Source organism: Malaclemys terrapin, chromosome 2 (genome assembly GCF_027887155.1).
Source record: "Malaclemys terrapin pileata isolate rMalTer1 chromosome 2, rMalTer1.hap1, whole genome shotgun sequence".
NCBI classification, from domain to species: domain Eukaryota; kingdom Metazoa; phylum Chordata; order Testudines; family Emydidae; genus Malaclemys; species Malaclemys terrapin.
The window spans coordinates 41,403,173-41,429,720 of NC_071506.1; the positions used below are offsets into that span (position 1 = coordinate 41,403,173).

Here is a 26,548-nt window from a genome sequence, read left to right on the forward strand (position 1 = left end):
TTTTTTCTTTCCCCTCAATTAACCTAGCTGTACTGTTAGGTAAATAGAAGACACCAGGAAAAATCATATGGTGCACATGAGGTCAGATCAACTGATTGTATTTTTTTTAAATCAAAGACAAGAAACATGAAGGGTCTTAAATTATTTGTATTTATGGTGGGGGCAGGACTGTGGCCAGACTGCAGACAGATGCATAGTTTCCTGTAAACAGATACTAGAAGAAAATGTGTGCCCATGCATACAAAGCCAAACATAATTCTGCAAACAAGAGGCATGTCTCTGCAACCCGATGAAGTTAGTTGTAAAAGAGGAATAATTCATGCCATTTTTAAAACGCAATGGCCAGAATCCAGCGTGTCCTCAGCTTTGAAGTCTCAGGTTACAATGGCTGCTGAGGAGTGGCAAAATCAGTTCCAGTGCTCCACATTATTTGTGGGGACTGTATTTACCAAGTTAATAGTTGTTTTGGAAGTGCTGTCGTAACATGGGCCAAGGAGTCATGGTACCACAGCCAAAAAACCCAACAACAAAAACAAACCACAAACCCCAAGAAACATGATGGCAGTGACTGTCTTTTTGTTGTTTGTACAGAGCCTAGCACAATGAGGTCCTGGTCTGAGCTTAAGGCTCCTAGGTGCTATGGTAATATGTACTGACTTTGCTAGTGCTTTTAATGTAGCCTGTTGTAACACTAGGCAACTATCTAGACAAGTTGATGTACCCCCTAGAAGACCTGTGTACCCCCAGGGGTATGCATCCCCGTGGTTGAGAACCACTGATTTATGCAACTGCAAAGCTACCAGCATCATTTTTTGGTCATAACTGCAGTATTTCTATTGCTCCTCAGCTTTTTCCAATCCATTTCCCTGCTACTCTTTAAACTTATTCTAAATGCGGTCAAATGGAATGTGCTGATCCTAGCAAACTTGTGATTCAAATGTGGCAAAACAAGCTGACATGCAGAACTAAATATATATATATATATATATATTAAAAAAAAACATGTAATGGCAACATTGTGTGCTTCGGGACACCTACTGTTCTTCCAGCACATGTAGAGAAAAGAAACCACATCATCTTGACTAATTTAATAAAAGGTATATCAAATTTTGGCAGAGTACGTTTTTGGTTAACAAAAATATACCTTAGTTATTTCCATTACTGTACTGTTTTTCCTCCAGGCAAGAATCAGTGAGAATAAATGCTAAAAGTCAGGTTAAAACAAAAAAGCAACATTGCACATTACCCTCTGTGATGTAGCAATATAGAACAGAGTTAGGGACAATGAGGTTCTGTGTTTCCTTTTCTCAGAACCGTGGGCTGTTGATTCTTCTTTCAACTTATGAAGCACCCGACCATCTATCAATCAGAACTGAAATGGATTTTTTTTTTTTAACAGCTAGGATCTTTTAGACATTAATACGTGGACTTGCCTCAATACTAACTCCTACAAAGCAGCTGTCATTGATAATGACAACCCATGTTGAGGTCTCTATTATAAATAGCATTTTCAAAATCTTTAACACTTCTTGGCTTTTACCAGAAAAAAATAAAAATTATTTAGTAGCGTGAGAAGATCTAAAATTTGCCATGATGTAATGACTTCTCACCAACCCCAGAGCACATAATAGAAGAAGAAATAATATTTTGTATTTAGTAGTCTCAGGTTCCTCAACAAGACCAGAGATGCGAGAATAAGAGAGTGGGTTTCAAGCAAGCAAGCTTGCAGCCTCTTTACCACAACCAGAGATGCTGGCTCTTGTGAAAGAGCACAAGGCATTGTGGGTCCTGGAATGGCACACTACTGCCAGTATAAGAGTTTTTCTCAGCAAAATTGAACAGCTTTTTCAAACAGCAGTCATCCTCCTAGCTCCACATCCCACCCAATGAGTGTTGGTAATGGGAGGAAAGCCAGAAGGACCCTGCCCACAGATCCCCTCCCAGAGGACTGTTGGAGAGATCTGTACTCCCTTCCAACAGGAAAGCTATTTGGACAACAAACTGGTGGTTGTGGCTGTGTGCTGGAAACTCAGTAGAAGTCTCTCTCCAAAGACTATTTTTAAGCTGTCAAGGTGAAAGCTACCATTTAACGTTTTAATTAAAACACTTCCAAAACCTATTCATTTGTGTGTGTTTTGCTTTGGTTATTTTTTTATAAGTATAACATTCTTTGATAACAGTAATAGTTTGTAGGTTTGTGTGTACAGTACATGTAATTGAAGTCAATGGGTGCTGTAGATTCCTCTGGAACATCAGGCTGGGAGGAAAGAAGTTAGCCTCCCAAAATTACAAAGCAACTTTTGAAAATTCAGGCCTTATTTTGTATTTGTAATAAGGCATCACCTAGAGGCCACACCCAAGACTGGTGCCCACTTGTGCCAGGCACCATACATACCCACAGAAGGGAGACTGTTAATGCCCTGACAAGACAACAATTCAAGCTGCTTTCAAGCATTTTGGTGAAAATATAAACTTGGGATATTTAGATGAAATTATGCAGATTTTGTCAATGTGCATTTTAAAATCATGTCACCGAGCACTTAAAACTTCCCCCCCATCTGATGTAATATCTGTTTACCTAAAGCTCATACTGTAAAGTCCATAAAAGTACTGTGGGTTTGAAAACAAACAGAATACCCACACAAAATAAGTCATCAGGACTTTTCATTTCTATCTGCAACCTTAAAAGTATGAAAAAATACTAAAATTAAATCCATATGTACACTGCAGTATAGTCTGGTGCTTGCATTATTGCTGATTATAGGAACTCAGTGTTTATAATTTGCATTCTTTCCCAGGCTTTTCCTTTATTTTTTTGAAGTGAAAAGCTGAGGTTTATGCTCCTGCCAGGTCATAAATCAGACTCTAGAACAGAGTGGGAGCTTTAAAGACTGCCCCCTTGTGTGAAGTGTCATGTTCCCAAGCTTGAGACCAGGGCTGCAGATTGACAATGGAAACACTAGGATAAGATCCACAGTGGGGAGACAACAGGAGCCTATGACAAAGGGATCTTCAAACACTTTATAAGTCCATACAACTAACGCAGAGTCCAACATGGAACCACATTGTACTTATTAAAGTATGAGGATATTCAGGATTTATTACACAAATTCTACTGAGGATGAATCCAGTTATCAGTAATGAACCAACATATGAAGAACAGTGAAAATACCAGTGCAATCATGTAAACAAAAAAGAGTTGAGCTCACTACAGCGCACTGCTTTCAAGAAGGGAATAGAACAGGGGTCGGCAACCTTTCAGAAGTGGTGTGCCGAGTCTTCATTTATTCACTCTGAAGTAAGGTTTCACGTGCCAGTAATACATTTTAATGTTTTTAGAAGGTCTCTTTCTATAAGTCTATAATATACAACTAAACTATTGTTGTATGTAAAGCAAATAAGGTTTTTAAAATGTTTAAGAAGCTTCATTTAAAATTAAATTAAAATGCAGAGCCCCCCAGACCGGTGGCTAGGACCCAGGCAGTGTGAGTGCCACGGAAAATCAGCTCGCGTGCTGCCTTTAGCACCCTGGAATAGAAGAATCAACTTAAAAATAAAAGTTTCCCCTCCAGTTTCCACTGAATGTGCCTGTAAAATACAGAATCAGTCTTCAGTACAAGCTGTGAAAGTGGAGAGGATAAGCCAAATGTCCATTGCTCCAGAGGTTATTCAATAAGGACCAAATCTTCCCACTGAAGTCAATGGCATCCATTACCCATTTTGCTGTGAATTGAGAGGTTTTATGTTTTGAAATCTTTTGGGGGAGGCGCTCTGAGCCCTTCCTGGCCTGAGATTAACGTATCATAAAAGCGTAAGAATATAAGAATGATCCACCTAGCCCAGTATCCTGTCTTCTGCTAGTGGCCAATGCCAGGTGCTTCAGAGGGAATGAACAGAACAGGTAATCATCAAGTGATCCATCCTGGCACCCATATCCAGCTTCTGGCAAACAGAGGCTAGGGACACTATCCCTGCCCATCCTAGCTAACAGCCACTGATGGAGCGATCCTCCGTGAATTTATCTAGTTCTTTTTGAACCTTGTTAGTCTTGGCCTTCACAACATCCTCTGGCAAAGAGGATTTTATATATATTGTGACAAAGTTCTTGGTGGGTCCTGCGCTTATTGGCGGATTTTCTTGCCTCAGAGATTCATCATGTGGGTTGGGGAACAGCCCAGAGACCTTCTCCTCTGGAAGAAACGACAGTCCAGGTCAATTGGGAGGTTTGGGGGGAACCTGGGCCCACCCTCTACTCCGGGTTCCAGCCCAGGGCCCTGTGGACTGCAGCTGTCTGTAGTGCCTCCTGTAACAGCTGCATGACAGCTACAACTCCCTGGGTTACTTCCCCATGGCCTCCTCCAAACACCTTCCTTATTCTCACCACAGGACCTTCCTCCTGGTGGCTGATAATGCTTGTGCTCCTCAGTCCTCCAGCAGCACACCCTCGCCCTCTCAGCTCCTTGCGCCTCTTGCTCCCAGCTCCTCTCACACACACCACAAACTGAAGTGAGCTCCTCTTAAAACCCATATGCCCTGATTAGCCTGCTTTAATTGATTCTAGCAGCTTCCCTTCTTAATTGGCTCCAGGTGTCCTAATTAGCCTGCCTGCCTTAACTGGTTCTAGCAGGTCCCTGATTACTTTAGTGCAGCCCCTGCTCTGGTCACTCAAGGAACAGAAAACTACTCATCCAGTGACCAGTTTGTGTGTGTATATATATACACACATATATATACACACAAACACACACACCTCTTTTTTTGCTTTTCTACTTTTCACATTTACTTCTTTTTAGCATTGAAAACCTCTCCTGTTCCTGAGAAAAGATACACACGGTGCTGCACATACTGTTTGCATTCACTATCCAGAGGCAGCAGTGCACATGGCTGGTTGTAAATTACAAGTTCTGTATCTCACATGTAAAACAGGCCATGCTTTTTCAGACAATGAGTATCAGCATTCTGAGTAGGTCTTTCAGAAGCTTCTCATGATAGAATATAGGCCTCAATTTGTGCCTGCAGTGTCTAGACACTGTGCTGCCTGGTGTTTTTAGCATATTTCAATAGCAAATAAAAATCATGTTTAACACTCCGTTTTTATACAGTATAAGAACAGTGCTGCTGCAGCAACTACATTGGCTGTGAAAACTAAGTCTAAGTATTCCTATTATCCAAACGTTGCTATTGTACTTCACTGATGGAGGCATGAGCATAAACCCACCTGCAGTAACCCGTGTCTTCCTGTTCCTCCATGAGAAACCTTTCTGTTCACCTTAGAAGGTCTGCAATCAAAGCTACTTTGTGACAACTCACTTCTTCCATATCTATGTGGTCTGCAATAATAAAGTAACATATGCAAAATGAATAGCGAGGTTTACTAGAACAGAGGTATTCTGCCTGCTAGAAACCTGAGAAGTAGTGTCAGAAACAAGAGAAAGCTGTAATATTACTGATGTATTTTAAAAGTCTGCTCTCCTCTCAAGTAGCAGATTGCAGTGAGACCTCAGAGTGTTATAGCCTCGGTTCTATGATGGAAGTGGATGAATGCGTCAGTCTGCAATTAGTAGTATAAAAATTAACAGCTTCTAACAAGTGATCACCTGCTGTGCCCTGTTGTATATAGATGACAAACACATTGTTGACATGGGTTGTTTTACTGAGTTACTGCAAAATACGATACTTCGCAATCAGTACAGAGCAATTCTATTGAAAACAATGTTAAACACATGGTAATTGGTGTGTCATCTTGTGATAATGTAGTAAATACCAAGGCTTTAATAGATGAAACAGCAAACTATTTTCTTCACAGCCGAGTAACAAAAGAACAACAGAAATCAAGCTCCTCCATGTATTTTATTAGATACTGTGTTTCATGTACACAGCTCTCCATCCAGCTTTAATACTGGCAGCTGGTAGCGAGGTTCACTTTTGGTGGCTTCCGGTTCACTGTATACCCTCCCAGCATTCCCCATCCTGAAAACTGTCTATTGCTATTAAATCCACTCAGCGTTGTAAAGTGTTGCCACTATCCTCTGCTTATGCCATGCTGGACTGAATTAGCCCCCCTTCAATGACTAACATTAAGTAACGTCTCTGGAGGGCAAATTCAGTCCTTTCAATGGCAGGGAATAGCTTGTTTTAAAACTGGAGGACGGAATAATAGGAGAGAGAAGAGAATAAAAGGAAGGTAAGATGAGAAGACCTGGAAGGACAAAGAATGGGTAAAAAAGGGACAGTGCATTTGTAACAGTAACAATGACTATTCAAGCAGCAGAATTCTTGATACAAGGAAATTAGTTAATATAACAGCTCAAGTTATTCATCATTCTCACTGGCCATTGCACATGAATTGTATGTGGAGTACAGCGATAAGGGGGGAAGTGATAATTACTTCAGATTTACAGCAGTGATCAAAAGCACCATCCTATTTATGCCAATGCAAGGCCCATTGCCATGGAAAATGGAGTGGAAATAGCACTTGTCAGGCAGTGGATGAATTGTCAGAACACTTGTCAATCGCAGCCAGGATTGCTGGTGGAGTGCAGAAAGTGCCATTTTTCAAACTGCCTAAAAGACTCTACTTAACTTCCCCCTGATTCCCCCACTCTCCCTTTAATTTTCAAAAAAATAAAAACAAAAAAACACTAGGGGAAACACGTGAAAGATGTCTTTTCTGGACATTCCTTTTCCATAGGCATTATGAGTTGAAGGTCCTGACCTATGTTTTACTGGTCTGACCTGTGCTAGTGTAACAGAATTCAGAAGTCAGAACCTTCAACAGATGAACCTTCAACTTTCTTCATATTTCCTCTTTTAAATTTTTAGGGTCCAATTCACAAATGTGAGTACCAGTTCTGCACTTGCAAAACATTTGCATATACCCACTGTGTGTGGGAAATGGATAACTGTATACATAAGCCCCAGTTTTCATAAGCCAGGGTGTGTTTTATATGTAGAATGCGAGTGTGCACATATTTTGCAAGTACAAAACAGGCTCTCACTTTTGAAAAACTGTGTCCTTTAAAATAAAAATTATACATCTGAAATACAAAATGTAAATATGATGTTAAACTTCAACTTCTTGCTTTGGTATTGAATCAATGGGAAAAACCATTCACAATGCCATCCTCAGTCTTGCAGTGACTGAATTATAAACAAGTGAAATATAAAAGTAACAAATTCGAGTAGCCAAAGAAACTTGCAAATACATTCAACAATAAGCAGCATACCAAGAACAAATGGAGATGCCACAGACTACAGCATTGGTAATATAAATGAAAACAGAATATTTGTAGAAAAATCCAAAAAAGTCTTCCAGACCTTTTTTCCTGTAAAATTCAACATAGTTGCAGAAAAATGATATAGCAGCTTTCAATACAATTTAGTTCTTAAGTTGTACATTTGTGTTGGACTGAAGAAATTAAAAGGGCTTCCAATGAGTTAGGCAGGAGCATAATAAGTGCATTCAAATTTTTGATAATCTGTGGCACATAGGTCGTCATGGAATACACAGAATGGTTTTCCTATTTACAGTGTCATACACTTGTATGATAAAATCTTTACAGCATTTTATAGTACATAACCTGTGTCAAATCACAGTAACATTTCTCAGAAATGAAATCTTAATTATTACAAGGACTAGTGACTCATGGATGTTATTTATTTGTCTTAACCTGTCTGCTTTGCTGAGCTTTCTAGGGTTATAGGCCCCACAACCCAGTTGGCACCAAAAAAATAAAAATCTGCTAATTTAGTACGGGAACTGACTGATCTCACAGGTTTATTTAAAGAATAATCGTTATGCTAGCTGCAGTTTGAGGGAATCACCCACTTTCAGATCATAATTAGTATGGATGTTTCAAATATGTAGTTTGTTTGCTATTTGATAGCATGTTAGGAAATAGGAAAACACTGTATAAACACAATAATATTGTGTGAACCCTTCTACTCTCAGCAACACAGTGAGTCTTTACGAATGATTGTAAACTTACAAAAAAGTGAGCTACAGTACTTCGTGAAGAAGCTGCCTTATCACCAGACTGGGCAGTACCAAAAGCCTTCAAGCTGCCTTTAACGTGAATCTTATTTAAAACTTGAGGCAAAGCAAAGGGCAAGTATTTTACAAAGTATGACACAACTGAAAGAGTAATACCTACTAGTACTGAACACATAATACTACGTGCAGCTAATACACAGCAGTAAATGGGGGTGGGGGGAAGTAAACTGAACAATACATCATCTGCCCCTGGGGTCAACAGGTATAGCCCTCACTACTGTGTAACAAGTTTCATATATGCATTGGAATTAGGCTTTAACAAATGGGATAGGGAACAGAATCAGAAACGAGGAAACATTTGAAATTAACTCTGCAACCTTTATAAGAAATCTGGACACATTCCCCAGTTGGTAAAATCCTGCCACTGAGTGGAGAGAATGTCATTAAATAAAAATGAGCAATTGGATAAAAATATGGAATTTTTAAAAAATACTTAAAATAAAAGGAACCATTAGTATGGAAAAGTTTAGTTATCTGATTGGGAATGAAGGGCAGAGCTGCTTTTAATCAAAGATTGCATATGTTTCAAAACAAAAAAACTAATCAAAACAAAGACACAAAAACAACCAACCAATCCCATGGTGTTCCCCTCCCCCAAATCAAACAAAAAACCCCAAAACATCTGGTCATTGTCCATTAGCATTTGGGTTAATGTTCTCAACTAACAAAGATATTAAAAATGCAAATTGGAATACCTGAACATACACCTTCACATACCTGCCAAGAGCAAACTATTTTTCCTTTCAACATACTACTGCTTGTTTCTGAATGCCAAGTGCTGAAGAAACTAGATTTAAGTCAGTGAATGGCACATGGCAACAGACAATGATCTGCAATACACTGATGGCTACATTTTAAAAGGTATTAGACCCTTCGGATGCTGCAAACATTTTCCCTCATCTTCCACCTGTTTTCTTATTAACCTTCTAATAGGGAATTCAGAACGAGGTCCAGTTTTCCTTCTCATGTCTAGGCATACTCTGGAACATCTTTAGAGACTGATCTTATTTCTTGCCAATTCCATTGGTTACTTTTGTTTTGGAATGACGATTCCTTCTTCTAGATGAATGGCTCTCAATGGTGCCTGAATGTTTTGGTGGACTATCTTCAGTACCTACAAAGAAATCAAAATACATTTAAGATTTGGAGCTGACTGTTGAAAGCAATTCTTCACTGTTTTAGTTTTTAAGGTTTCCTAGATATGTAAAGTTTAAACTACTGTAATTATTGCAGGCTGAAACTATTTGTTTGATACTAGCACTCCATCTAGTGGCCAAATTAAAACATTTATTCTGTCAGCTTCTGCAAGAAAACCTCTCTCCAGGCAACTTCAAAAATTTAACAAATTAAAATGTGATGCTGAAGTGTCCGTCATTTAAACTGATGGCAAATTTGAATGTGGATTAAAATGAGTGACATCTCCCTCATACTGTTGACAATTATTTACATTAGAAATTAAGAACCATGAAACTGAGGTTGAAGAGAATTATGGAATGAATCCCATCACCAAGTTTCCTGCATGAATAATTGTTTAGTATCTCTCATTTTGCATCTTTGTCACACACATTGGGCCTTTGCAGGTGGAGAGGTCTGATGATGATGAATATACACTGGCATTAACCTCTTGCACACTTTAGCAGAAAATTTGCCATTGAGCAGATAACTCTGATGAAGTCAGGGGACACTGTTACTGTTTTTAGACCAACAATTAGAGTATTTTCTTTTTCTATGCTTGAAAAATCTATTTTAATGGATGTATTTTTTAAAGAAATCAATCTAATATGCTTCTTTAAATAACAAACCAAAAAGAAATCAATACAGGCAACCTAGGAAATCTGTGCATGCAACTGAAGAAAAACATGTGTAAGTGCTAAAAGTGTCAGGACTCTAGAAAGTTACAATGAAAAGAAAATATTGTTTTAATGATGTAAATACACCTGGAGTGTAACCTCTGAATGGTAGTTTCCAGATGCTAATCTTGTCCTTTTTCCACAGGAAGGTCCTCACTAAAGTGTGAGAAGGAGAAAACAGGCTGCCTACTTGATTTTCATTGCAATAAAAAGTGGCTGACTAACTGTCTGTGTGGACCCTGCTGAACTGCATTAAGCTCGTTAATCAACTAATATACTTTGATCTAGTTCTCTTTGAAACAAAACGCACATCAGTAGGGTCCACATGGACAGCTAGTCTGTGGCAGGCTAGTGCAGGGTAGATTGGCACCCCAACTTGCCATGAACTAAATGTTCATGTAGTCAAGCCATTAGTAAGTGTCAGTAGGAACATAAGCTCCTGGGCACATTCCTGCCTGCTCACTAACAAGCAGGCATAAAAGCACATCTCACATTGTTCACTTGAAGCCATACAGGGATGTTCAGCGAGAAAACCTGCCCAACCAAGTTGTGAAATTCTCCAATCTCAAACATTGGAACAGAAAGGAATGGAACAGTAACAGGCGGAGGAGCCATTTGTTCCATTAAAAATTAAATCACATTCTAATGAATGGAAAGGAAATCAGTGGGGAAAAATAAAAGTGGCTTTGCAGCTTATTTCTAGATGCACTTGAATTGCGTGGGTCAGAAAGTAGATCAAATAACCTCTACTGTAGGTTTCTCAAAATACATTTGTTAGGACTGAGCTGTATTCCCACTGATACGACACTCAGAACGTGCATGCAAAGCAGCAGTACCTTTAGTGAATTTAGAATGAAGCCATGAGGCATCTGGGCTGTATGGGCTGTCCTCGCTTTCTGACAAGGTCTGTAAAGACAAGGAGGACACACGTCATTTGGAGGCTGAGTCAATCTCCACTTCTCCTTTCCACTACATTTTTGGTTAGGACTTGTAGCATTAAAGCTGCAGCAAGAATTCTGACAAAAATGCTAATGGAAGTAAAGGTCTTTCCCCATCTCATTATCAAGCACAAATAGCTGATACAACAACAGGACCGTAAAATGGCAATAAAGCAACAGCTCCGAGGTGGTCTGTCTTTTAACAAAGCTTTTCTCAATATTTTTCATATTCTTCTTGTCTTTTCACATAGACAGTGGAGACATTAGTTATTTATTATTCCAGTCTTTGATAAAGTGTTAGCCCTATTTCGTACAGCTAGGATTACAGTGCTCCTTGAAGACAACAACACACTTTGGGCCCACTCCAAAGCCAACTGACTTCAATGGAAGCGTTTCCAACTCACTTCAAAGGACTCTGGATCACACCCTTGATTCCTATGTCAGAATTCTCTTTACAAGAATGTATAACAATGTGGCTGTGTTGCAGCTTAATTTTGGCTTAAAATAAAAATTGAGTCCCCACCAAAGTACCTTTTCTCGGTGGCCAGAGTACTCCGCATACCAAACCATTCCATATAAACACAGGAAAGTCGTAACAGCCTACAAAAGGGTGGAAAAAACAACAAAAATGTTTACAGAACTTTGGGACAAGATTTCTACTGGTTTAATTGCACTGAGTCAATGCAGCTACTCCATTTGAGAGAGTTTGACCCTTTGTTTCTGAGAATATTAGTAAATCCAATTTGTTTATTAAAGAAAGAGTATTTACAAATTCATTGTACCATTAACAATTTTCAGAGTATTAGGGCTCACATCTGCAACTCTTACTGGGTTAAGAAGTCCTTACTTACTGAATTCAGCAGGAGTTCTTGTATATGTACACACTACTCAGGTACATAAGGTTTGCAGGATCGAGGCCTCAAGGCATTGCTGGGCACTGTGTTTCATGAGCGAGAAGTCTCACTTACCACACAAAGAAGCCAAAACACAACATACAATATTTGTGTTTTGGAGAAGAGCTCTTGACCAAACTTTATGCACACAAAAGCTTCAAGGAAACCAATGACTCTGTGGGTAGAGAAAGAAAAAAGGTGAGGTTATAAACACTGATGAGGTAAAGAGTCTGGACTCTGTCTGCTCTAAATAAGCAGTAGCTTTAACCAGATTTCTGATGAGTACGCCATTCTTTTGCAGCAGTGTTAGTGTAGAGAACATGAAGAATGCTAGGCTGACAGCCCTCAGGGTTGAAATTCTCTGCTTATCCATGATATGGGCACAAAGGGTTCAATGACAGTGAAAGCTTCCCCACACTGTCTGCTAATGCGCCTCCGTCTTCACCTGGAGGGATAAGATGATCATTCCATTTCTATGTCCACTCAACCCACAGGTTCTCTGTTGAGACAGTCAACAATGAGGCAACTGTACTGTGGACACCAGTCTACTTCACGCTGGACTGAACCACCAACTCATTTCATGCAGGCCAAACAGCCATTAGATGGTAGATGGTAGTTACTTTACCACCCTAGAATGGTTTCAGCAGGGGAGCCAGAGGTGAAAAGCCATTCCCAATCCTCTGAGCCACCATTCACTCTGGGTAAATCCCCAGGCTGCTGCGCCAGTAGTTAGGTTTGATAGACACGTGAAGGTTCTGGTGCCTCCCTCAAATTCTCCACCCAGCGGTAAGATGGGAAGAGTAGAAGGAGGGTAGCAAGAAGAAGGGGTAGACTTGCCTATTATCAGACAGCCAGTTCCCTCTCCTAGCTAATATGCACTGATACACGAGAAGTGGTCACACAAAGCTGAGATTATGCCTTCCTGGGAGAAGGAGAGATTCCAGAATTTTGGTCCCAAGTGTACATGAAAGACATTAAAAATGAAGGTCCAGATCCTCAGTAAATCAGTGCAGTTCCACTGCCGTCAAGAGAGCTGCACTCATTTATACCACATGATCTGGTCCTGTAAGTTTGAAAACACAAAGAAACAACCTTCAAATTTATAAAATTAAGAGATTGGCTCCTACATTTATGGTACAACTGACATATCTGACAACATCCCAGGAAACAAAGCTTCCATACTTGCTAAGTAGCAGGTGACACAATATCACTGACGTACATGACTAATTCATGGATCAGGCCATAGGTGAGAGAAGACAGGGCAGCTCAGACAGCAGCAAACAAAGTAAATTTGCAGACAGAAAACACAGCTTCAAAAAGGGTAGGTTTTTCTGGTTTGTTCTTTACTGGAAGATACCATGTGGGTGAATATGAAAATTGTAGGACAACAATGCAACATTTAATTTTGCATCTTGGAGTGCAATTATTCTTTTGATGACTCCTATAAAAATCTTTATATATAATTTGCAGCTGATTACACATGTAAAATATTGTTTGATCCAAGTGATACTGAACATTGTACATTCATAAACACAAATCCAATTTAGGCATAGCAATAAACCCAAATACTTTGCTATAAGACAAAGGGTCAAGTACTGATTGCATCAGACATTATTAAACATCCTTTTAAAAGGCTGCAGAAACAAGGGCTTTTTCAAATGCCATTCTTATACCAAAAAAATATTCTTCACAAAGGCTGTCAATTTAAAATAGGTCACCAGTTATCAAAGACATCGATTTTAGTCAGTTTATAATTAAATCTTCAAAAGCTCATGGGAACTTGGTGAGAAACTACCATAAGGGGTATCTACAATTTATAGCTCATGAGACAGCTGGATAGGCACTGGTACCTTAGAATTTCTTATTAACTTGTTGAAACTGAGGTTCTCTCAGAATAATAAAAATAAGTTTTCTCCTCAGAAGTGTGTCCAGAAAGAACTATGAAAAATTAAATGAGACTGATTGGCTTACAATAACAGTATGCTCACTAAGGACTGGAAAGATTACATAGAGATGTTATCAGAATATCGGTGAGGTGTTGGTTGGGGGTGAGGGGAGTTTTTGAATGATGTCACAACAGTACGAGTGTGTGCATGAAGGGAGGAGGGAGGGAGGAGAATTTATAAATGCCTAAGCAACTACTGGTTTACTGGTCTTCCTAAAGAAACCAACAGAGATGAGAAGGAGTCTAAAGGAGTCTCAGGTTCTCATACAGCGGAGATTCCTAAAGCAGAGGATATGAAAAAGGAAGGACTCTTAGTTCTGGTCATCTACCTCAATCTCCATTGGTTGCAGCTATTTGAGATGCTGTTTGCTCAGGAGAAAAAGCATATCTATCCCCTCTTCAAACCTCCCTGAGGAGGATATCGAACACCCTGCTTAATGCAAAACTTTCTGTAATCATGACCTTGAATCACCCTCACTCATCTAAAACTGATGCTTTAGAAAAGAGGGTGGATAATGTTGAAGATTTCACAAGAGACTGGATGCATGATCAGAGCGAAGTATGAAGTCCGTTAGTGGAGTCCTTATCAATTCATTGTTAAATAGAACTCTATGAAGAATAATTGTGAGAACATCAGAGCTACCAGAAAAAGTTGAAGGACTTGGTGCACATGAAGCACTTACATTCCATAGCGATAGGCATTTGCAGATACCCTTTTTGCATTAGAAAGAATTGGGTTAGAAGTTTGAAACGCTATTCTGTGTTCTGAAGTTTTTCAGAACGCATTTTAAATAACACATGGGCCCCTCCATCTGACTCATCCCATCTTTCGAAAACCCGTATTAAGCACAAATTGGAAGGTAACCAATAAGAAAAGGAGCATTAAGGTAATCTGGAGTCATAAAGACACCTTAAAATTATGACAAAATATACAATATTGCAAAGTCTATTCAGATGCACAGTAAATCTTTGACTTGTCAATCAGGATATTTTCTCTTCAGGCAGAAGGGTAATAGTTCTTTTTCTTGTCAAAATTTTCTGTAGTTGATCAGGGAGAGAAACACACATTTTTCATTTTTATGACATACAGCCACTTTTAAGCAATTCAATTGAGAAAAATAATTTGATTGGGCTAAGTAGGGCGATGAACGTGATAAAAAACTATACAGTACGAAAACAGAACTTCTGAAGATTCCCTTTCAGATTCTGTTCTTCCTGAACTTCACTCCGGTTTTGTTTAAATGTTATCTGCATTATCCCCCTTATTTTAGTGAAATTTCTACATACTTTCAAATGATCATTTACATTTTTTTTTCTATTTTAAGGATGATTTTTTTCTGACTGCCCAAGGTGATTGGAAGTTTTTTTTAAAAATTTGTTATGAAACTTATTCAAGGAGAGACGAGGCTGTTAAATTCAGTTAGTGGTAAAGAGACCGGTTCTGCTCCTCCTAATTCCGAATGTTCAGATTTATAAGCACAAAAGCACAAACTTCCTAAAATATGTCCCTTTTTGGCAATACATTTTTTTAATGATTTGTATTATCTGACGACAGTCTAAACACTTCCATAGTAATTTATTTATTTATTAGACAGCTCTCTTCTTACCTAGGAAACTTCAATTTAAATTTTCTTTAAAACATGTTTTCTTACTGATTGTCAGTCACCCTATTATCTTTTTACAAACCAGATATCAATGACAGACTATTAAATTCCCTTCCATGCACACAGCTTCTTTATATATTTTGATTTATAAAACATACCTAACCTGACACTCCAGATGCACACAGAATGCAGTCTTTAAAAACCCCATACAAAGCAAAAGTCAAGTTTCACCTAATCTGAATCTACTCATCCTTACTCAGCCCTGAAAAAAGCGTAGAATAAAGGAACAGGGTTTGCAATATGCTGTAAAGGTCAAAACCTGTATCAGACCAAAAGAGTCTGGGGAATTTCCACTGTGAACTTCATCTTTCCAGCCCCCAAATGATATTTCTAGAGCTTATAATCTTGAGCATGTCATCACAACCTCTGGGTTAAAAACCAAGAGAGGATCTTTCTGAGATACACAGAATACAAACAATAAAGAGAGCTTTATAGCTCAATGCCAACACCCTGACTTGCATGAAATGGAAGCCAGTAGAATCTCTGCAGCGCAGGTGTAATGTGCTTCCTGCAGGAAGTACTGGTAAATAGGTGAGGAGCTGCATTCAATACCAGCTGAAATTACCCAACTTGTCTTCATAATTCTGTCAAGGCAACATTACCTTCTTGTAATTTCATAATCTGCCCTAAAATGGTAATGAAAGAACTAGACTTTCCATGCTGAGCTAGATAACCCAACTGTACTGAAGTGTGTTAACACAGGTTTTGAGGCGATAATGAACAGTCTAGCAAACTATGAACTGTAGGGTGCATTTTTGGATTCATGTACAAAGACTATTCTGTCTATAACAGACACTGTGTTCACTCTTCTCCCAAGAAAGAACAATGAAAGGAATTCACCAATACCACTCCTCAGTTGGCGAGAAGGGCCGCTACTGAGCACGTTTGGTTTTCTCCCTCTGATAGGGGAATGTCTGCACTGGTCGCATAAAGCTTCAAATCTCCAACAGGCCATGGAGATGGAGAGGTTTTACATCAAGAATGTAAACAGACATTTACTTAATTAAAAGATACAGTAAAACTACATAGAGAAAGGATAGCAAATAGGATACTGTACTTCTTACTTTTTCATCTTTTGTCAGTAGTACATAAAAACACGAGACATTTTCCTATAAGAAGCATGCAGAAACTGTTCTAGCAGCAGTTGAAACTAAATTTTAAAGGCAACTCCCCTTCAAAATAATTAAAAAAAAAAAATCAAATGACCAAAGAGAACAAAAACCAGACCCCCGTCTGCATCAGGTAAATCAATTTTGTGGACAAAAGAAACTATTAGACATTTAAGAAGGACCAGAAGTTAAATTGTGGCTCTCTTGAAGTCACTGGTAAACTCTCCTCCACTTCAGTGGGACCAGAATTTCACCCCTGGTCTCTACCTAAAAGCAATTATTCAAGTCCTTACTGGTCCAAATACTTTGATTCCTTTAATAAAGTATTGCTCTAATGGACTATATCCTGCTAAATTCTTCCACTTCACTAAATGAAATAGTGATGCCAAGCAGACTACTGTTCACATTCAATCTCCAAGAGGCACAACATTACCAACTACTCCATAACAGTAAGGAGTTTCTTGGCACCTTTCCCTTTGGTCTGAAGTGTACAAGTACACTGATTAGTGTGTGCACATTCATGCCACTTCTTGATCCATTCTTTAAGAAGAGAAACCTAATCCATCTTGTGAAAGATTAAACAGCTTTCTCTGCACAGAAGAAAGTCAGTCTATCTTATAAGAATCAATGACATATAGCTAAAAGTTGCCTTTTATCTTCCTATCTTGTTTGGCCACATTTGTTCACATGTAGGACCCACTCAAGAAAAAGAAAACTTGAACTTGTACATTTAGCATCAAGAAGCTATATCCCTCAAACCTGCAGCCAAAACCTCAGAACCTAAATTAAAGCCTGCACTGCTCTTAAGCACCCTTAAGAAGATATATGAATATAATAAAAAGGTTCTTTCATTGAACACGTAATAGCTCTTCAGTGAAGACTTTCACTTAATGCTCTCACCAACTTTCAGGTGCTAGAAATTCATTGCTTAAAAGGGATGTTCATTTGTTCAGATTCTTGTTTAACATCTTTATTTTACTAGCACTTGTTATATAAAATATCCACATACAATTGAAAGTCTGAACCACCCCCAAAGACCTAGCTATATTATGATTTTATATAATTTACAGGATTGCCAACCACAAGCATACCAATTTTTATATAAATAAGATTAAAAGAAACCAAACAGCTTTTAGTTTTTTTTTATTTACTTTCCTGTGATTGAGCCTTTAGGGTTCACATTTTCCAGCTTTGTTCCACATTCATGAGAGTTATAAACTTCCTTTTAAATGAAAACTAAGATTCTTATTTAGTCACATGATTCTAGGAGCTGAGGCCATCAGAGAAACACCAAATACTTTATGACTTCTGATAAAATCACAAGAGTTGGCCGCAATATTAAATGTGGTACCTAAGCACTGCACAAAATTAAGGAACATAAAAGCCTAGAACAAAATGGTGTTTTAGTAAGCAAAAGTACCCAAGTTCAAAGGGACTGACAGATGAGTGTGTGACTTATTCAGCTCTCTAGAACAGTGGCTCTTGACCAGGAGTCTGGAGCCCCCCTGCAGGGGCCACGAAAGATTTCAGGGGGTCCACCAAAATAAACCATAGAGGGACCAGCACTAGACTCGCTGGGACCAAGGGCAGAAAGTCGAAGCCTGAGCCCCACCACCCTTGGCTGAAGCTGAAGCCTGAGGCACGGGGCCCCGGGCAACTGCCCTGTGTGCTACCCCCAAACGTCGGCCCTGGCTTTTAATCTACTGGATATGCAGAAAAACAGTTGTGGCACAGGTGGGCCATGGATTTTTTAATAGCATGTTGGGAAGGCCTCAGAAAGAAAAAGATTGAGGACCCCTGCTCTAGAATATCTTAAATTGCAGTGTGAAATATGCTGTATACTGTATTTTGATTTTCTTTGATCATTTCTTCCAAAGTTTTGTACTGTGCTAAACAATGTAGTGCTCAAATAAATAGGAAGTGACACTCATTTGGGGAATCTTCTGAAGTTTCAGAGTTTGATACAGGATTATAAATTACTGTCTGGAAATTCCATTCCAAACCAGTACTCTAGAAACTGTAACACTTTCTACTCTGCTGCTTACTATTATGTTGGATCTATACATCCTGGCACTCATTACCTTCCACAGTCAGATCTATATTTGGTCTTCTAGAGATTAAGCTGATGTCATGCTACATAAAAATACTAGGGCTGTCGATTAATCGCCGTTAACTCACGCAATTAACTCAAAAAAATTAACTGCTATTAAAAAAATTAATTGCAATTAATCACACTATTAATAGAATATCTATTGAAATTTATTAAATATTTTTGGATGTTTTTCTACATTTTCATATATATTGATTTCTATTACAACACAGAATACAAAGTGTAAAGTGCTCACTTTATATTATTATTTTTGGTTACAAATATTTGCACTGTAAAAATGATAAACCAAAGAAATAGTATTTTTCAGTTCACCTCATACAAGTACTGTAGTGCAATCTCTTTATTGTGAAAATGTAACTTACAAATGTAGATTTTTTTTGTTACATAATAGCACTCAAAAACAAAACAATGTAAAACTTTAGAGCCTACAAGTCTACTCAGTCCTACTTCTTGTTCAGCCAATTGCTAAGACAAACAAGTTTGTTTACATTTACAGGAGATACTGCTGACTGCTTCTTATTTACGTCACCTGAAAGTGAGAACAGGCGTTCGCATGGCACTTTTGAAGCCGGCATTGCAAGGTATTTACATGCCAGACATGACAAACATTCATATGCCCCTTCATGCTTTGGCCACCATTCCAGAGGACATGCTTCCATGCTGATGATGCTCGTTAAAAAAATAATGCATTAATTAAATTTGTGACTGAACTCCATGGGGGAGACTTGTATGTCTCCTGTTCTATTTTACTAGCATTCTGCCATATATTTCGCGTTATAGCAGTCTCGGATGATGACCCAGCACAAATTCATTTTAAGAACACTTTCACAGCAGATTTGACAAAACGCAAAGAACATACCAATGTGAGATTTCTAAGGATAGCTACAGCACTCGACCCACGGTTTAAGAATCTGAAGTGCCTTCCAAAATCTGAGAGGGACAAGGTGGGGAGAATGCTTTCAGATGTCTTAAACGAGCAATACTCTAATGCGGAAACTACAGAACCCAAACCACCAAAAAAGAAAATCAACCTTCTGCTGGTGGCATCTGACTCAGATGATGAAAATGAACATGCGACAGTCCACTCTGTTTTAGATCGTTATCGAGCAGAACCTGTCAGCAGCATGGACGCATGTCCTCTGGAATGGTGGTTGAAGCATGAAGGAACATAGGAACATTTAGCGCATCTGGCACGTAAATATCTTGCGATGCCGGCTACAGCTGTGCCATACGAATGCCTGTTCTCACTTTCAGGTGACATTGTAAACAAGATGTGGGCAGCATTATCTCCTGCAAATTATAACCAAACTTGTTTGTCTGAGCAATTGACTGAAGTTGGACTGAGTGAACTTGTAGGTTCGTTTTCCATTGTTTTATTTTGAACGCAGTTTTTTTTGTACATAATTCTACATTTGTAAGTTCAACTTTCATTATAAAGTTCTTGTATTAGGTGAATTGAAATATACTATTTATTTTGTTTTTTACAGTGCAAATATTTGTAATCAAAAATAAATATAAAGTGAGCACTGTACACTTTGTATTCTGTGTTGTAATTGAAATCAATATATTTTAAAATGTAGAAAACATCCAAAAATATTTAAATAAATTGTATTCTATTATTGTTTAACAGTGCGATCTATCTAATTGCTTGACAGCCCTAAAAAATACCATTAATCTTGCTAACTGCCAGCTCCATAAATGAATTGGCTACACAGCACATCAGCCTGTATGCCATTCCAAAAGTAGACAACTGAATCTGAATGTTCACTGGTTGTTATAATGGAATCTCTTGAGATTCAGCAAATGGGCGTGAAATGGATGTCCCCTAAAACCTCAGTGCCAACTGATTCACCTTGGTTGGCTATATTTGCCAAAAGCAAGAAGCAGGAGTAAAAGCATACCTCAGCATGTATCAGCCCTGATGGGACAATATATACACGAGCAAGCCTTGCTTACATGAACAGCACTGATGTCTGCAACTTCAAGAGGACAGAATGTTCCTTTCAAAAAAAGAACAAATGTTTTAAGACAGATTTGTTCCCTTCACCTTCTATAATGTTTCTATGATCGACTGAGAAAACAGCAAGTCCCTAAAGGCTTTCTGCAGATTGTAATCCTCTCCCAGCTTTAGAGGACAGGTTTCTATGATTTTTGCCAGCTGTGCTGCTACATTGTCAGAGGCCAGACTCCTACAATATGGATCTTACCCAGGCAGTGACAGACATTTTGCTTTCCAGAACTGTCCATTTTAAAACAATCCTTTCCATATCTCAAAAATGAAAATAAGAAAGAAAGAAAGAAAAAAGCAGGATAAGACTCTAAAGAGATATAACTTTAAAAAAAAAATGTTTTTTCTACTTAACGTCTTTCATTGCCATCACTTGTATTACTTTTAACATGTTAAACTTCAACTATTGTAGAAAAGAACATTTGGGATAACTGGATTGTCTAAAGAAGTGGCGTATACAAGTGAGGAAACAGTAAATCAAAAAATAAGGAAATTTTACTACTAAAGGTGGTTGCCCTACTACTCCAAGATCAATGGGAATAAAACAGTTACCTACCTACTGTCGTTCTGCAAAACGTGGGTACAGACATATATTCCACTTGGTGTGCATGTGCCCACTGCACTGAAATCAGAGAATTTTGCTTTACATTGCCCATTGGGGTGGTGTTTGTGCCCTCTGGCCCCATAGCCTCTCTCATAGCTATTTAAAGGCAGTGCTGCCTCGACCCCCCTCCGTCGCACTGAACATCAATAGTTGAGACTTCAGTGCAGCGGGGACAGAGGCTGGGTTGTGGAATACACATCTGCACCCACATCTAGAAGAACAACAATTGAAGAAGAGGTAGGTGACTTTTTTTCTTCTTCAACTGTTTGAAAAGGTGTATTCTACTCAGGTGACTCATAAGCAGAAAACGATGGAGGTGGGGCTCAGAATCTGCTTAAATAATGACAGCAGAAATGCTCTTCCAAAGTTTGGTTCTGATCTAGATGCCCCACTTTAGACAAGAACTTAAGGTGTGGCCTCAAGGCCACCTTGTTTTTGAAAAACTGAATACAGGGAGAGTCCACCATTAAGGCCTACAAGCTCACTAAATCTCACAGAAGTTAGGACAATAAAAAAACCTGTCTTTTGGCAAAGAAAAGACAGAGAGCAAGTGGCTAGGACCTCAAATAGAGGACCCTAATGGCAGTGTGCTGAGATCGCACCAGGTAGACCCTCAATGAGCTGAGAGAGACCTGAGGACTTAAGATGCAACAGGTAATCCAAAATGTCTTGAATACATGCTAGCATTGGCTGAATTCCCTGAGTCAAAGACCAAACCAAAAAATGCTTCCACCTCGCCAAACAGATATATCTAGTACAAAGTTTTCTACTATTAAATAGAACTCGCTGCACTGCTTGCAAGCATTATTCTTCTTTCTAGTCTAACCATGCAGCATCCACACCATTAGATGCAGACTGCTGGATGCCAGACCTGGCTGTGGCATTGCACTGACAGGTCAGGAATGAGGGGAAGAGAGCTAGGAGGTCAAATAGATGGACTGTGAAGGTCGGAAAACCAACGTTGTCTTGGCCAAGCTGGTGCAATGAGGGTCGATCTCCAATTCAAATAGAAGGTGTCAGTTAACGAGCCCAAACTGAGACCCATGTGCAAGCAAAATATCAACTACATTTTTTGTTGTCTTTCGTTGCAAACAAGTCGATCATCGGAATGCCCCAGTCTTTGGAAATGGACCTCAACATACTGTCCTTCAGAGCCACTCATGACTTTGGAAGAAACTCCAGCTGAGTTGATCAGCCAGCCAGTTCTGGGCACCTGGTAACTGTGCAGCTGTGGGTATGTCTTCCTTGATGCAAAAGTGCCAAAACTTTATTGCTTCCTGACAAAGTTGGTTGGAGTGGGCTCCTCCCTGCTTGTTACATTGTTGTAACTATATGAACCACTGCCTTGATCTGATACCAAAAGGATCGACACGCACCGTAAATGGCTCGAAACTCCAGGACGTTGATATGAAAGGATGCTTCCTGTTCCGACCACAAACCCTGAATTATCAATATTCCTAGATGTGCTCTCCAACCTATTATGGAGGCATAAGTGACTACAGCCCTGGTCAGTGGAGAACAAGCAAAGGGTATACCCTAGCATATTATTGATCTATTCTGTCCAACACTGTAGAGAGTCCAGGCATTTGGACAAGCCCGTCCAATGACTGACAACTTGAGTGATAGACCAACTTCAACCATGATTGAAGAGAACAAGATGCAATCTTGCATTCTGGACTAGGTAAATGCATATGGCCTAGTAACTTCAGATATACATGGACTGTGGTTGAAGACTGAGATTGGAAGTCCTGACACAGGCATCATATTGCCTAGAATCGCTCATGCGGGAGATAGGTCCTTGAACTCAGAGCCTAGGATGGCAATAATTAACTTGATTTTCTGTTTTGCTTTGACTTTTTTTTTTGACAGTCTTCTGATTTTGTTTTGTTCAAAATCAATGCTAGTCAATCAAAGAGATCGAGTGTAATTGAGGACTGATTCTTCAGATCTGCCCCTCACTAACCAATCATCTAGGTATGGGAAGAGATGAGTTGCCCTCCTCTGTAGATAGACTTAGGATCCACTTGTCTGAGGTTATTGAATCCCAAGCTCTATGGAAGTGGGACAACATGTCCCCAAATGGAGGGGAAATAGCCTTGACCGGTGACTGGTTTGTTGCCCTTGAAGGGAGGGTCAAATTGGCTGCTTGCCATTAGTTGATGGACTATGGGCTGGCTAGCTGAAGATGGAAAAAAGAGGGCCTTCTCCTGTGCAACATGTGTGTCTCCTCTTGGAGAAGTCCTGTTGTCTTGCAGAATAAGCAGGCTGCCTGAAATACTGTTGGGAGTACTATTGGAATTGTTGTTGTTGTAGATCCCCATAATGATGTCTTAACTGTTGAGGTATAAACCCCAAAGGATCATAAAGTGGCCCTGGAGTCCTTAAAAGAATGTAATGTCTCATCAGTCTTTTTAGAAAACAAAGACATAGCCAAGTCTGTAGCCAAGAAGCTCTCCTCATTGTTACAGTTGAAGCCATAATCCTATATGAGGTGTCCGCCATACCGAGTGCTGATTGCAGTGATGTCTTAGACACTAGTGGGCTCTCTGCCAGAAAAGCCTTAAACTCTTCCACAGCATCCTCAGGCAACTCGTCTATAAATCTGGACATTGTGTCCCAATTCACAAAGTCGTATTTAGATAAAAGCACCTGCTGATTAGCAATGTGCATATGTAAGGAAGACATAGAATAAATTTCTCCCCCATTTAATCCAATCTCTTGGCCTCTTTTAGACATTCACTTATATCTGCTCTGTCACATTCTCTCATTAGTGGCAGTCACTGCAAGCGAATTAGGAAGTGGATGCAAGTAGAAACACTAAAATCTTTGCACAGGGCCTGGACTAATGTGGCTCTTGGTGTTGAAAACAGGATCAGTACTGTTATTTTTTAGCATCTGTTGAAGCACTTTACTAGAGAGTTCCCTTGTGATCCAAAAGAAGGCTTCCTGCAGTGTCAAAGAACATTTTTAGTGGATAGCTCTATAATCCAGCGGGGGGAGTCCACTAGCCCAGATTGGAAGTTCTGGTTAGCAAAAAGGTCTGTACCATCTCTAACTTCTATGATATGAAGAGGATTTTGTAATTTAAAATTTTATTAAGCCACTGTTCCAGAAGCCAAGTAACTAATAAATGAAGACTAATACAAATGAGCGTGACTGGATTTTTATATTGATCTAAAAATAAAATCTGCTATATGCCATCTATCTGCGGACAATGGTGAAATAATTTACAAAGTGTGCTTAATAAAAATTTGTATAGTGCCCAGCATGGGATCCTGGTCCATGACCTGGGCTCCTAGGTGCTACTACAATGAAAAGTTATTATGTATTAAGAGCCTAAAATTCAACTCTCGTAAAGCCAATAATCACTGAAAACAGAAGGCGTTGCGCCCTCATACCTGAAGGCAGAATTTAGCCCTACTTAATTATGCTTCACAATATCCCTGCTAGGCAAGCAATCTGCACAGTTAAAATGGATGCATCAGAGGTAAGCTATTTGCTAAGCCACCAAATGCACCACCAACTAAGAGGGGAACAGAATGCAGATGCCCTAACTAATATTTCTTTCTTTAACCAGCTGCACCTATAACTCTCCCTTCCCTTCTCCATCCTTTCCACCCCACAAATCTAAGATTTTCTTCTCCCATAGGCTTCTCCCAAGGAACCTTTTCTGTGCCTGTCTTTTAGATTGAAAACAATTTGGGGCAAGGACTGGCTTCATATCAGACCTGGCACCACACTGAGCGCACTGCCAACACTTAAAACAACAAAAACAGAACACAGCCTCGTGTTTGTAAAAATTCCAACAGTCAAGAACACTTACCCGAACACCCAGCACTGAGTTCCTACCCTTTTGCACTGTGTGTCTGTGAGGTAGGCGTAATATTGCCTGGAAACAAAAACAACAAATGAAAATTCTTTAATGAAGCACAAAGCTTCTGAAATACATTTACATTTTTTAAAAATGATTAACATTAATATTCCCTATATCAAAAGTGGAGCACTTAGTGCTTATATCATGCGTTAAGTTAAATTATGATGAAAGCCTACTAGATGGCTTCAGTTTTAGTAGGACGAATCATCAGATGGGGGGGAAAAAAAAAAAATCAACCAGAGGCTAACAAGTCTTGGAAGAGCAAATTTGATTAAAAAAATTATCTATGCTCTAAACTTTGAAGTTACTTTTCATTTTAAGTTATTCTAGTTCCTGAGTGCACATGTACGGCTTGGGAGGTAAAGTGTGTCAGTAGAGGGTTAGTCTTGGGGAAAAAACAGTCTAAAGAAACCAAGGATCTGTTTAAAAATTAGATTCATCATTTAAAATATGCCTCTTTCCTGTTTTGACATTACTCTGAAAGGCTCCCATTCTGACACTGCGTCTAAGTGGGAATGGAACAGAGTTTACATGATTATACTGACAGCTCTGGTGACTGTTATCCTCCATTCACAGAACACACACAGCACAGGCAGCAGCACAATGCAAGGTTTTTCATAATCTGCCAACCTGTATCAGCATTGACCTGGAGAGATCACTGCTAGGGGTGGGGGATAATTCAGTTTCCAAGCCGTTCAATTCATGGTTTTTCTACAGAGACTGCCAATAAAGAATACTACTTGTGACAGTGATTGTATTTTGAGGGTAACAGATTAACGGCTAATTAATGTGAATGGAAGGTAGAGCAATACTTGTGATATGATTATTAGGAAAAATGCCATTTGCCAGCATAGTGGGACACATGATAGCAGAATTGTCTTCTTTTTATCCTTTCACAAATACAGAGGAAATTAAATTCAAAAGTCTTACGTTGCTGTAACGTCAGGGTGAAGAATTTAAACAGAGGAAGCATAACGGGGAAGAATGGTCCAGTGGTTCGGGGTGCTAAGCTGCGACTCTGGAGACCTAGATTCAATTCCCTGCTTTGCTACAGGCTTCCTGTGTGACTCTGGGCAAGTCACTTATCGTATGCTCCAGCCCAAGCAGGAACGTCTACACTGCTATTTTTAACCCACTTGCAGGAGCCCCACAAGACCAAGTCAGTTGACCTGGGCTCTGAGACTCGATGCCATGGGCTTTTTTTTTTTTTTTTTGGGCAGTGTAGACATACCCTTTGTTTCTCTGTGCTTCTGTTCCCCATCAGTAAAAGGAGGATAATAGCACTTCCCTACTCACAAGACTGTTATGAGGATAAATACACTAAAGACCGTTAGGCGCTCAGATACTATGGTAATGGGGTCCATATAAGTACCTAAGAGAGACAGAACACACAATATTGAAAAGTTACAGTTCCTATGCAAACAATTTGCACATACATATTAAAATATATATTTACCAGAACCCCACCCAAAAACAACCTCAAGTACAATATATGCTTCA

General features: G+C 39.2%; 1 protein-coding gene across 2 annotated transcripts in view; it reads right to left on the reverse strand.

The window, feature by feature from the left end:
- Positions 1–5,632: 5,632 nt before the first annotated feature.
- Positions 5,633–26,548, reverse strand: part of PTDSS1 (phosphatidylserine synthase 1) — a 53,318-nt gene continuing 32,402 nt past the window's right edge. For both annotated transcript variants that reach the window (XM_054020518.1, XM_054020519.1), the window contains exons 9-13: positions 24,998–25,063; positions 11,810–11,909; positions 11,373–11,441; positions 10,740–10,809; positions 5,633–9,167 (exon numbers count right to left, since the gene is read on the reverse strand). In XM_054020518.1, coding sequence (XP_053876493.1) covers positions 9,058–9,167; positions 10,740–10,809; positions 11,373–11,441; positions 11,810–11,909; positions 24,998–25,063 — 415 coding nt within the window. In that variant the 3' untranslated portion in view covers positions 5,633–9,057. The remainder of the gene's footprint in view (positions 9,168–10,739; positions 10,810–11,372; positions 11,442–11,809; positions 11,910–24,997; positions 25,064–26,548) is intronic.